Raw genomic sequence first — 13622 nt, 5'->3', positions numbered from 1 at the left:
CTTGCTGGCTATGCTCATTCCAGCACACTTGATCATTGCTTTCAGGAAGAGGATTGAGGGAGGAGACTTTGTGCTTTGCACAAGATACCTGTGCTTTGCAGGTGACCAAGTGCCTTTGCTAGAAAAATGTGCATCCCATAAAGGCATGACATAAGTCCAGATGACTGATGATGGCCTCACAACATCCCACAGAGGTGGGATAATAATTTCTCTTTAACACTGTCCGCTACAAAGCTGGAAAAGTTACATCAGGTAAAATGGGCAATGCTTCAGTTCTAAGACTCAGAGCTTTCTGCCTGATTGTGGGAAGAGAAGGTGGCATCAGCCTAGAAAGAGGAAACATGGGATTTATTTGCTGCACTGGCCTGCATCTTGGGTAGCTTAATTCCCCTCACTACATCTAGCTTCATTCCCATCCCTTCACTAGCTTAGCTCTTTACGTAAGTCATTCCCTGAATTGAAGCTGTTTTTACTGCTGTATGACATCTGCTACAATTCGCCATAACCAATATTTGTTAACTCCTCATAAAAAGTTTGTGCTAAAACACAAATGCTTAATTGCCTTTATGTAGCCAGATCACTGAATTTAATATTCCCACATAACTTAGCATGTCCCTGGTTTGAAATACATGGACGTTGCTTTGGAATCTCTTAATTCTGTTTGATACATACAGAGCTGCCAAGGATGAAAGTTTTAATGTTATCATTCAAAGCTAACACGGTGCCACATCCCATTACCAAAATTAGGGCAGAACATTCAGTGACCTCGGTTCAGTGAGAATTTGTACCTTTATGGGCATTAATTATTCCACAATTGGGATTTAACGAAGACACCCTCCAGGAATCAAAGGGAGTTAAGCATCCAGCTCATTTCTGTTCATGAGATTTGAGCTCCTCATTTCTCCAAGCTCCTTTGCAAACATCAGTCTAACTTTATGTCAGCTCCAGCTCGAGACAGCCACAGAGAATAGACATGCTAATAAATTTATAGACCTTGTGCTTTTTTCTCTGTGGTGCTAATTCACCAGTTTCCAGCCCAGCAGGATGCCAGTAAAGCAGAACTGGAGGTATGCACTGTTTATGGCTCTTTTTTCATTGAGTAGGAAGTGAAAATAAATACCAAGCAACCAGCCCCATTATTCACACAGGTATGGGAAGATAGACACAAAAACTGGAAATGTAATAAATCATCTGAGATATATTTAGCATTATACAACAACTCTGTATCTGGCAGCAAGGTTTAGCTGGTTTCTCAAAGCCATCCTGAGCCTTACTCTTCCTGCCTCAAAGCAAAATTGTCAGCTGAAAAGACCATAAACTCCAAATACTTTACCATGTTTAGGGGAGAATAATGGTGATTTTGATCTCGGTGGGTTTTCTGGCCGAGGAGCTACTAATTGGACAGGTCGGACGTGTTTATCCAACAGCTTCTTGAAGCAAGACTGACGGTTCTCAAACATGCTCCGAACGTTTTCAAGCTTGACCTGCACTGACTGGATCTGGCACTGCAGAGAGTGAAAAAGACTCCTGTGATCAGATAACCACCATTATTTTGCACTTTGACCCAAACCAGAGGACTATAAAGGCAACAACACCACAACACAGTCCAGCCTTGCTTTTTACTTGTGTGACAAGGAACTGGAGGGGTTGCTTACCTTCAGTTCAGATGTTAAGACAGACTCAAAATCATAGTGTAGGGTTTGGGGATCATAGTTTAAGTAGGTTGAAGAGCTTTCAAGAAATCTTTCTATGTCCTGGAGAGCTTTCTGAGCACCTTCTTTAGACTGGCACTTATCCATTTGCTGGTTGGCAAGCAGGTAAGCACCTTCATCACAGCACTGCAGAGCCTGGTAACAGCACAGGGAGCAAGACTGTTAGTGACATTCCTCCTACAGCAAGGTTCCCATGAGGAATATCCTTTACAGGTTCTGTGTTTTTGACATGGAATACTCTAAGGACCTCAGCAGCTATTTTGTTTTGATTTGAAAGTAGAAAGGCTACATTTTTTTCTGGAGAGTGACTGCAGTACTCAATATACTCAGCCAAGTGCTGTTCCTACTTGTACCTGGATAAAATTAGTGCTATACCTGACATGGAACCAAATGATAAGCAGATCTTTATTTATCCAACTTGGAAAGCTGAAGTGGGCACTAAGGAGTTTACAGCGAGACTGGCAGGTTTCCTGAGATAAATGCCTGGCTCAGTGCAGACCTGAACTGGGGTTCAGCTGGCACTCACATGCTGTGGTGTGCATGAGTGTGAGAAGATACTCCAGCCAAGAACAACAGAGAATCTCCAGTGTTGTGAAGGGGAAGAAAGACCACAATGTGCTCCAGCAGAACCCACGGCCTAGAGCCCAGCACCAGCCAGGACTGCAAGGAGCACAGGAGAGGCCACTGACCCACAGCTGAGAGGCTGCCAAGGAACTGCCCATGCCCACAGATTAGTGCAATACAGAGAGGAAAAATGAGTTCCCCAGATCCCCAAAACTGAAATGAAACAGGGTCAAACCTCACTGCTTCTCTTAAATGGCCTCAAGCATATTACAGCCGTGTGCCTTCTGGCCTAATTAGCGTGAATTTCCCTAAATGAATATTTGATGCTGATTAAGATATCAAAGAGTGCTGGAGCCACATGACTCCACTTCCATGCTAGCAGACAGCAGCTGCACCTATCTACCAATCTGTCACCTTATTTTACACTCAGCTATGTTCATTCTTAATAAACCACGCAGAAAAAAGGGCTGGAGTTTATCCGAGAGCATTACCTCTATTGCACTGGGCATGAAAACCTCCAAAGTCAATTAGTACATGGATGCGGCATGAAAGCACAAGCAAGAGCAGCAGCTGAGCCCTCTGGAGATGCCCACCTTTTTCTGCTGACTTCACAACACCAGCAGATACCTGTTTGCTGACTTAGCCAGCTAAGACAGGGGTGAAGTACTCCCCTTCAGCTTCTGGGGAACACTTTCCTACTGTGAACTGCTGAAGCAAAGCTGCAAATTTCAGATGCTTCCAGCTAAGTAGAGAGACTAACCCCATGGAGAAGCTAACTATCTGCTTCTCAGAGCACTGCATCTCTGAACTGTACCTGCTGAAGGCGGGTGTGAAGATCCAAGGTCTTCTGCAGTCGCATCTGCTTCCTTTTGATCTCATCAGACAAGACATCAGAATGGTGCCGCAGCTCATTGCATTGCTGGCAGATTAAGTTCAGTGCGTAGTGATGATTTGCTGCTAGCTGGTGTCCGTGCAGTATCACCACCTGAGCCTTCCCTATCAGATCCTTCAGTGAAAGGAAGAGAATGGGTTGCACGCTTACTGAAATAATGCCAAAATATCTACACATAACAACATGCACTTTCTCGTCTTACCAGGTTTCAGGTACACATGGAGATGACTGCCACTAGGAATAGCCAGAATGGGTGGATTATGCAGGATAAAATGGTACCCATCATCTGGGAAAAAAAACTTTTGCTATCCAAAAAGAGGATGAAGAAGAAAACAGTATTTCACCAAACTAACGATGCTGTGAGTGGCTGCTGGCAATGTATCGCTGCTGTCTCCAGGAACTGTGCCCTGAATAAAATGCAGCTCATGTCCAGTTTAGGCATGTTATGCTCATAAGCATCAAAGGGAATTGGAGCAGGTAAGGTTTATGGTGAAAACAACCAGGGCCTTTGCAGCAAAGCTTGGTGCAAAGAACACACTAGCTTTTCTGCACACCTTGGTCAGTGTAATGGTTACAGCTGATCTGGGGCTGGTTTTCTCCTGGGACTTCTTCCCTGCTCACCCTGCCTGCCTGGCCTTTTGTTTCTCCTCCCTCTCTCCACAAACATTTCTTCCAAATGGCCAAGAAGCCTCAGACCTTTCCTTAGGACTCTTATTTTTTTATTTTTTGTGTCCAGATCCCTCAGGATTTCTCTGCTGACCCTGGCCCATGTGCCAAGCACATCCCTTTACAAAAGTCACATCCTCAATTGGGCTCCTGTGAATCATCTCTCTTTACTCTTCTTTCCTCTACATCTCTTAGTCCTCACCCATATGTTATGTTCAGCTCACAGACACGTCAGGATAGCAAGTTTTTTTGCCTCTCCATGTGCCTGGTAACAAGTCTCTGCCTATTAGAACAGCTAAAGCACTTAAAATATAAATAATTCTTCTTCCAGCTCATTAAATCCCACGCCTCCCCCATGTTCAGACATTTATCTGTTCCGGATTTTCATGGTGGCTCAGCAATTTATTTTAACTATGATAATTAAATACCCTGTTTCTGGCTTTCAGAGTGATCACAGCGTTGCTGTGCAGAGCAAAGACATGAAATCGATCCTTTCATGCAGCCACTTACCAACAAATTACACCAGAACTGGGTAATTTTAGAAAACACCTCCTACCACAAACATAGAATGTGCCTCTTGTGTTTCATTAGTGCCTGGTTCTGTGACAGGTTATCTCACCTGAGCCATACCATCGAAATGATCCAAGTCCTTGAGCCTCTGTTTCACTTGGGGGACACTGTCGCCAGTGTCAGGCAGCTCTGCTTGCTGACCCATTAAAAATTCAATGGCATTCTTGACCTAGACACAAAGAAGAAGACTGCTGCAAAAGGATACAAAGCACAGGCAGAAAATCATTCTGAAACCAAAATTAATCACACTTTAGCTAAGATTGCTAAATCCAATAATAAAACTAATGTCCAAGAACTAATTTCTAAATTCAAAGATGCTTCTATCAGCAGAATCCATGCGACTGCAGGGCAGTGATACCTAAATTAGCTCTGAATGAGGAAGCACAGCAGTCTCCCCAAGCTAGCTAGCCCTGCCAGAGTCAAGGATCAGCAGCATAAATTAAACACTCTCAAAATGAAAAGCATAAAAATTTCTCCTCCCTCAATTTCATCTCCAACTCTCCCTCCTGCCAACAGAAGTGCATCAGATCATACCTCTTGAAAACTTTGCTCAAACTTCCACAGTTGTAAATATTGCTCCATTTTTAACTGATGTTTTTCCCAGAAGCCATCAAAAGCTGTCTCCATCTCTCGCAGCTGACCAAGTAACCTGGAGCACAGAAAAAGGACTCGTTTGGAACAGAGATGGACAAGCCCTAGGGATCACCTACCCAGGTCTTCTGGACCCAAGATCTCAGAAGAAGTCAACAGATGGGTATGCATGACTTGAGAAGATCTCAGAGAGAATTTTAATGAAACCACCACTGCAGATGACAGTACCTTGTGAAGCAATTGAGTGTGTTCACTGACAGATCACAGAAATTAGGAACACAGTGCACTCACCGATTCACAGTCTCCCAGTCCCCAGGTCTCTCATGCTGCTGGTCCTGACTGCATTCCCCAGAGTCAGGCTCTTCAAAACTGCTCAAAAGCAAGTTCCCCTCTTTTGTGACTGCTGTAATATCTTCCTGTATAACACAAAACATTTCTGATTCAGGCTACTTGTTGTGAGGTAAGTTATTTTGTGTTTTTCCTGTCTTAATTTCCCTGCATAAAATGAAACACCAATATCGCTCAGCCCAAAGGACTCCCAGAAGATGTTTTAGTCCCCTTAACATGGAATTTGCCCCTGGAGCTGCAGGAGGCTGACACATGGACTGGTCACCAGGCTGAGTGGGAACTGGCACACATTAAAGCATCAGACCACAAAATTATTCAAGAGGCAGGAGAACAGCACTGCCACAGCTCTCTCATGGTCAGCAGGTGGGCTTGTATGAGACTTCTATCCACAAGTTCATGTCTTCAAGCAAGTGTTTTCACAGCTTGAAGGCTGTGCTTCTCCACCAAGGTCATGACAGGAGGCTGTAGGAAGAGCATTCCATGGTGGGACAAAGCTAGGACTGAGATCACATGGCACCACTCACTACAGCCTCTGTATTTAAAGACAACACTTGCAATGTAAACTCCACTTATGGAAAATTTAAACCCCTGGTGTGTTCATTAGCATCAGCTGAGGTGCTTTGTGCTGTGTTGGGCTCAGCCCCAAAGCAAACAGGTGCCTTTAGTCAATTATTTCCAGAACAAAAATGCCAAACACAAAGAAGAGAAACAGAGAAAACAGATGCAGGTGATTCACTGAGCTGAAAGAAGCCCTGAAGTAGAGACCTGTGCCTGGCTCCACTGGGGAGTCAGCTCCTGAAGGTGTAAGAGCCTACCCTAGGAGATGGCCAGGTTTCTATTGCAAGAGAAACCATGGCAAAACCACTTCAGAGAGAAGATTTAGAAAACCCAAACTCACTACAACATTTGCCTGAACCAGGTAGCTCATGGAAATCTAAACATAACAGCATCTTCAGGGCAGCAGCCCAGGAGCAGGACACAGCTGCAGAACCTGCCTCTCTGCTACACAGAGTGTCCACTGCTGGTGTGCATCCCTATCAGTGAAACACCCTGGAAGATGAGTGCAAGGCAAAACCTCTGTCTCCTTTTGACACTACCACATCCAGGAGACTCAGAAGTGAATTGGAATTATGCAGCATGCTTTAGACTGCAGGTGGCTGTTATTTCATCCTCTTACTCTCCAGAGCCTCACATCCCCCTTTTAATTTAAAGCAATTCATTATCCATATGACAAAGCAGCCTGACTGTCCAACAGGTGTTAACTTGGCTTTTTCCCTTTCAGTATATTGAAGAGGTTAATTTCTTAGTTAGTCTCTTTAATTAACTTCTGTCATTTTTTACTGCGCTTGCAACCAGCTTCTGTTCAGCATCACAGCTATACAAATTATTCTGATCAACTCATTATTTGAATTCAGGAATCAGCTGTACCAGTCTTGGGGTTGTCATGACAGAGGCAAGGATCCCATTTCTTGCTGTCACCACAATCTGTGCACAGTTTCTCATCTGTTTTCATCATTCACAGGCTTAGAAGGAACAAAAGCAATAAGCCAATGGACCTCACTTCAGTCCGAAGCCAACAAGTGGTTTTGATATTTGAAATTAATAAATGAGTAATTAAAAGCAACAGATGCCTTGTACTGAGTGTGGCTGTGCTTTATATGCAAATGAAAACATGTGATGTGGTTTATTTCTCCACAGAGGTAAGTGAGTATTATTGACTGGTGTACTACAATGTGTAGCCCATATTTGCCCCCTACACTTTGGCTGTAGTCCTGAACACAAAGTTTAAGTCAGTAAGTCAAATTTCAATAGCTGTAGCTGTTCTTTTATACTACTCTCCTCATTTTCAAAGAAGAAATAAAGGACTATTGGCAGTACCTATAATTATACTTTCTGTACATGCACACACATTTATGCCTACACACAGCACACTCTGGATGTCATTTTCAGTATTTCTTACAGGCAGCTTTCTGGGAACTCACTGTCAGGTGAATGACAGATGATTACAAATGAAAACAGATACACTTCTTTGACTTGGGTAAATGAAACCTGTCACAAGGCAAAGGAGCTCATTCTTCAGCCACACAGAAAGACTATTATCACAGGAATCACTTCTGAAGTGAGGGTTAGGGGACAGGCCTGTGCTGCTCACTGAAAGACACAGGAGTAGCAACGACAACAGCTTGATAAAGCAGCACCTGGCTGCACTAAAGCTTCCACTGACTCCTATAATAACATCACACAATCACAAATAGTCGAAAAAAAATCTTGAAATGCTGTTTAGGATGAAACATGAAGGCAGTGATCACATGCCATGCACTCACACAAAATCTTCACCTTGGATGCACTCCAGCACAGTTCCCTTAAGTGCCCCCTGCATCAGGCAGAGGGACCTGGGGACAAACCATCCCTCCATGCTGATCATCTTTGCGTGCAGCTTTCTCCAGCCATGGGTGGGAGGTGGAAGGAATCTCAACCACGCATGAACATGCAGATGATGAAGCCTCCCACCACCCCTGCCAGCGAGACATGCAAAGCCCATGGGAGGAGCAGGCTACACACACCAACTGCTGCAGCCAGCAAGGAGGTGGCAGCTGAGACAGTCTGCTGGATGCTGGCAGGGTAATTTTCTCGAGTGGATGGCAAATGTATGGGTAACACACAGAAATAGTCATGCTGTGTTCTGTTTTGTCTGTCAACATGTACACAAGCATGGGAGGGAAGGAGGAGTGTGCAGCAAACAAAGAGGCAGGCAAACACCAGAAATCCCATCTCACTGCAAACAGTGGAGCTGCTGCTGAGACATACCTTGAGCTGGTAGTACTTCTCCGTGCGCAGGGCCAGGATGCGCTCGATCGAGTACATGTCGTCTGGGAGCTCAGTCTCTGCCAGCTCCATTCCAAAGGATTGTAACATCTGTGCAATTTCCTTCACAGTTAGTGCAAAACTCTCTATCGCCTGGTGGGAGATGATAATTGCAATCAGCTTGGGATTCAGGTTATTCCTACAGCTCATTAACATTGTGTGAAGGGTCAAGGCTGAGATGTGGAAGGGGAGCTCAACAGCTTGCTCTGAGAGAGGTGGGTAGGATGTCCACTGCAGATGGATTGGACATCCCACCCTTAGTCAAGCAGCTTTTAGTGTAGCCTGAATCCACAACAGGATTGTATTGGGCATAGACACCTCATGATTTGTTTTCTGCTGCTCTTGTGCACTCTGAGTTTGTCCTACCACACACTGGATGTCTAGAGCAGAAGCCACCGTAGGATCCATCTCCCATATTCCTGTAATCATTCTTCTATTAATCTTCTCCTCTGATTAACCCATGCTGGGAACCACCTCCAGGCAGCAGGGCTTTGGAATAGTATTTGCCTTCTTGGTGATGGGTATTTCCACCTTCACAAGTCCAAATGGCAGCTTACAAGGCAGTCTGGCACCGTGGCCACCCCACCTGCAGCTTCACCAAGAGGACAAGGGAGGGAGCTAAGCCACATGCTGGAGACAGTGGGATGGAAATGAGTGCTGTTGGTACCTCCCCAGCACATCCCAGCCAGCCAGATGACTCCTACACCATGAGATGAGGTGCATCTCTCCTGTCCTGGTCACAGACCTAGCTGTGCTTTTGAGGACCAGGTAAGGCTGGAAAATAAACTCAAATGTAACTGACTGCAGTTATATTCTCTTTAAACAGCATGTATTTTCCATAGAAACTTCAGGAAATGTTTCGTAAGCACACTACAAGGGAATTTTGAGAGAGGTTTTTTCATATGGACACATCTACCATATGCAGCTATGGTGTAGAAACTTCTTCATATATTAACATGTTTTGTCATTCATTTTGTCATTTTTGTCTCCAAGTATGAGAGTTATGCCATTATCACTTTAACACATCTTGCAGAAGAACAAAACCATGAGCCAAAAATTTGAAAAATAATCATTAATTTGGCAGTGCATCAGTGTAAACTGTCACAAAGTTAATGGCATAAGCAAGAGCCTGAGTTATTCCAGCTACAAAGTCCTGTGCTTTTGTCTTTATAGTGAGCTCCACATATGCTGTTGTGGATGATGTTACAGGACAAGGGGCACTAGGATGTACATCTTTCATTAGTGCTTTGGTCTGGGACGTAACAACCCAGGGAAAACCAAGAGTGTACAGGAAGCACAGAAACATATGGCAAGGCAGAGCTCAAGGAATTAATTATATGCCTGATTACTGGCAATATTAAAGGAAAATTCTTGCAATGAAAAAAAAAACAAAAGTAATTTCTCTGAATTCTCTGCATTTGGTCAGCATGCAGAAGGCATTCTCACTGCCCTGGTTCTCAAACACACTTCCAATATTAATCACACGAAGCAATCATTATCCAAAAAAAAGAAAAGCCTATTGTGTCTCCCATTAAGGGAATTTTAATAAAGATTTACAAAGACAGATCTTTCGGGAGCAGTTTCAAAAGAAGCCTGAGGGAGCTAATCATCCAATTCCCTTATAAACCCATCAAGTGCCTAATGCCACTTGGCTCCTTTGCAGATCTGATCCAGGAGTTATAGCTGATTTCAGGGGTTACTTTCAGCTACCCACTACTCACTGCCTTACCAAAACCCTCCTCAATCGATCCCAAACACCCAAGAGCCCAGTACTCAGCCCCAGTACGTACAGTCCTGAAGATGACCCACTCGCTGTGGCAATATTCCAGGGTGCCCCCAAACTCTGGGGTTAATTGCTGTTCATCAATGTACGTCAGCAGGTCACTCACCGAGCTCAGCATAACAACCTGCACACAAGGCAACACTGTTAAGTGGGTGATCATTGATTTTACCCCAGTCATACACCGACCAAGCACACAGATCTTTATCTAAAAATTGGGTTTGTCGTAAATATTCTTCTACAGCATGGCTTTCTTCTTATGCTTATGGCTTGGCATGGCTTTTATTTGGTGTATACGACCATTTCTGTAAGTCAACCCTGATCTCCCAGGTGCTTTCTTCCTTAAATGCAAAGCACAGTGAGATGCTGCGGCATCTGACTGCAGAACAGAGATGAAAGCAAAAGGGACGCAGGTGTAAGCAAGAGATGACCAGTAATATGGGAAAAATATATATTTTAATATGTTATGAAGCACTGACCAATTTCACATAAATATATACTCATGAGTTTTTGTGTGTCTTGGTCTGTCATGGGACACATCAGGAATTTTCAAAACTGTGCAAATGACAATCATTTTAGAGTGAAAAATATAAAGTTTGTGAAAATCACACTATTTCCTAAAGGAAAACATTGGTTAGTTTCCTGTGGTTGTAATTGCAGCATCCTTAGATTCAACAAGTGTAATTTTCTTCTCTTAATTATTCTCATTATGTCCTATAATCAAGGTAGCTTTAGAAGTCTTGGAAACTTTGACTTGTGAATATGAAACCATTTCAGTTGCTATTTTAGAAACAAATACCAACATGATGCTGGTATGCAGAGTACACTTAGATGAAAATGGGTGGAATTCATAGGAAAAGCTCCACTAGACATGTCTTTTGACTTTTCAGATGTTAAACAAACTCCTGGCTACTCTTCACATAGAATTGTTTGGGTTGGAAGGGACCTTAAAGATGAATAAAGAATAGTTCCAGCCCCCCTGCTATGGATAGGGACACCTTCCACTAGACCAGTTTGCTCCAAGCCCCATCCAACCTGACCTGGAACACTGTAAGGGATGGGGCAGCCACAACTTCTCTGGGCAACCTGCTCCAGTTCCTCACCACCCTCACAGGGAAGAACTTCTTCCTAATATCTCATCTGTGTCTACTCTTTTTCAGTGTGAAGCCATTCCCCCTTGTCCTATCACTCCATCTCCTTGTCCGAAGTCCTTCTCCAGCTCTCCTGCATCCAACCTGACCTGGAACACTGTAAGGGATGGGGCAGCCACAACTTCTCTGGGCAACCTGCTCCAGTTCCTCACCACCCTCACAGGGAAGAACTTCTTCCTAATATCTCATCTGTGTCTACTCTTTTTCAGTGTGAAGCCATTCCCCCTTGTCCTATCACTCCATCTCCTTGTCCGAAGTCCTTCTCCAGCTCTCCTGCAACCCCTTTAGGTACTGGAAGGGGCTCTAAGGTCTCCGCCTTCTCTTCTCTTCTCCAGGCTGAACAACCCCAGCTCTCTCAGCCTGTTTCCACAGCAGAGGTGCTCCAAACCTCTGAGCATCTTCATGGTCTCCTCTGGACTCGCTCCAGCAGGTCCACAACCTTCTTGTGTTGGGGACACCATCAGAGTGGGACATTATTACCTCCTGACCTGAGGTGCACAGGCAGCCTCCAGTCACACACAGGCACAACACTTCTGCACACTCATACCGGTAACTTGAGTAGAAAATCCTCCTGACTGAACCGAAATCCAATGTCAGTGAAGGTTCGCTGGAAAAACCCCGTGGGACGAAGAACCATCACTAAGTGCAGGTTCCCTGGGAAAGATGCCTGTAAGGAAACAGAGAAGACATTCACCCTGGGGACATGGCAAGTCCAACAACATCTTTCAAATGTCTTGAAAGGAGGGGAAATAATTCGATCTTTGGGCTTTTTTCTGATTGCCCCAACAGCCTTCTCCTATTTTCAAAGCAGGAAGGAGACACTGTTAGTGGTTTAGAGACACAGGATGTAACTGTGGGAGGGTTGTCCAGCCCCATTTCCCTCTGGCTGGAGTTCAGCCGTGCACCTTGGAAGGACACTTACCATAAACTTTAATACTATAAATGCTGTTCACCATTATAACTTGAAGAGTGAAATTATGCCTTAGCAGGGAACAGAAGGCTGAACATCAAGAGAAATGACAGATTGAGGAAGCAAAATTTATTGCCAAATTTGCTAATCATCCCATAACTGCATCAAGCACACTCATCCCTGGTAATTACCAGGCAACATTTAATTTGTGGTAAGAATTTGGAATTTCCTGTCAATGCTGCTGGAGCCTTTTTTTCAAGCATATGGTTGGCAGGTGCGTTTTTAAATAGATCTGTGAAAAGGGTGCTTGAGAAGAAAAAGAATTTTTAAGAAAGTAGGAGTGGTATCATTAAATTATGGATAACCACATGATGCAAAGACTTGAGTTAATTAAGACATATGATTTACTCGGAGATCCTGCCAGGTCAGGTTACATTTCTCCATATAGTCTTCCTTATATTATCCTCCTTCATGAAACATGATAATAGTATCTACACCAAGGGAGAGAGTAATGAATGTGTTTAGGTATTTTGACTTCAGGGCACTTAATCTGTGCCTTCAAAACAAAGATGACTCCCATAAACATGCATTAGTGTTGTTTCAAACAGCCATGATTTACAGTTGACATCTGACATCCATGAACTGCACGGCCACTCATTTGCTACGTTTTCTTGAGTAGGAAGGGTCAGGTTGTGGCTTCCATTGCCCACAACTTCACTTAGAAATGGACAGTAACTTTTAGGATCATACAAGCCATACAAATTCAATATATTGATCTGCTGTTATTTTAAGTAGGAGCAGAAAAAACCAAATGAGTGTGAATGAAATGCCAAATTCATACCCTTTGGAAGTCAACAAGAATGGTGCCAGGGACAAAGATTTGGCATTAAAAACAACAGCAAACCATTCAATAACAGAGACATTTGTGCTGGCTTCAGGCCCTGGGTGCTGTGCCCCTGTTACATGGCACCTAGGTAGCACATAACATCTCAAAAAAGTTTGTTATCCCCAGGCACACAGGGATAGCTACAGCTGTGAGAGGCTCAAAGAACTAACCTCCATCCCCACCCCACCTGCAGATGGGCCAGAAGTCTAAACCTGGCCATGGAGACATCAGACCTCTGCAGTTCAAGAAAGTGTGGGTGAGAGGCTGCAGGAGACCTATATTCAGCTCCCTTCTTCAGTGCCTGCCTAATTAGCTCCACGAGGAGGCTCATCTCTCCTGCAAGACAACCCCAGGCAGGCACTCCAACAGCCCAGCTAATAGATGCAGCTCTGAAGAGGAACCCTCAAGACCTTGCTCAGCTCAGGATTTTTATCTTGATCTTCCTGTATTACTAGAAAGAAAATCACCCACAAGACTACTGGCTATCTCTGAGGAGCTGGAGTGGTTCCTCCTTTGAGAAGAATCTCTGCCTGGGAAACAGCAAACCTTCCCTGAGAAAAGCACCACCCGAACTGGCAAAAGGTTTGTAGACAATGCTGTAAATTCTCAGTTCATTCAAAATGTCTAATATTTCACTGGAAAGTCTCTGGCAAGCTCAACACTCATTCTCCAGTGCATCCCAGAGAC

General features: G+C 44.1%; 1 protein-coding gene across 1 annotated transcript in view; it reads right to left on the bottom strand.

Moving 5' to 3' along the window:
- Nucleotides 1–11806, bottom strand: part of MCF2 (MCF.2 cell line derived transforming sequence) — a gene marked incomplete at its 5' end in the record, with an annotated part of 33513 nt that extends 21707 nt beyond the window's left edge. The window contains 9 exons of the mRNA XM_009082861.1: nt 1334–1505; nt 1656–1847; nt 3091–3282; nt 4454–4573; nt 4939–5053; nt 5287–5411; nt 8152–8301; nt 9999–10115; nt 11687–11806. Of these exons, the coding sequence (XP_009081109.1) occupies nt 1334–1505; nt 1656–1847; nt 3091–3282; nt 4454–4573; nt 4939–5053; nt 5287–5411; nt 8152–8301; nt 9999–10115; nt 11687–11806 (1303 nt within the window). The remainder of the gene's footprint in view (nt 1–1333; nt 1506–1655; nt 1848–3090; nt 3283–4453; nt 4574–4938; nt 5054–5286; nt 5412–8151; nt 8302–9998; nt 10116–11686) is intronic.
- Nucleotides 11807–13622: the final 1816 nt, after the last annotated feature.

The sequence above is a fragment of the Acanthisitta chloris genome, unplaced genomic scaffold (assembly GCF_000695815.1).
Source record: "Acanthisitta chloris isolate BGI_N310 unplaced genomic scaffold, ASM69581v1 scaffold4229, whole genome shotgun sequence".
Classification (NCBI taxonomy): domain Eukaryota; kingdom Metazoa; phylum Chordata; class Aves; order Passeriformes; family Acanthisittidae; genus Acanthisitta; species Acanthisitta chloris.
This window is presented reverse-complemented; position numbering and strand designations above follow the sequence as displayed.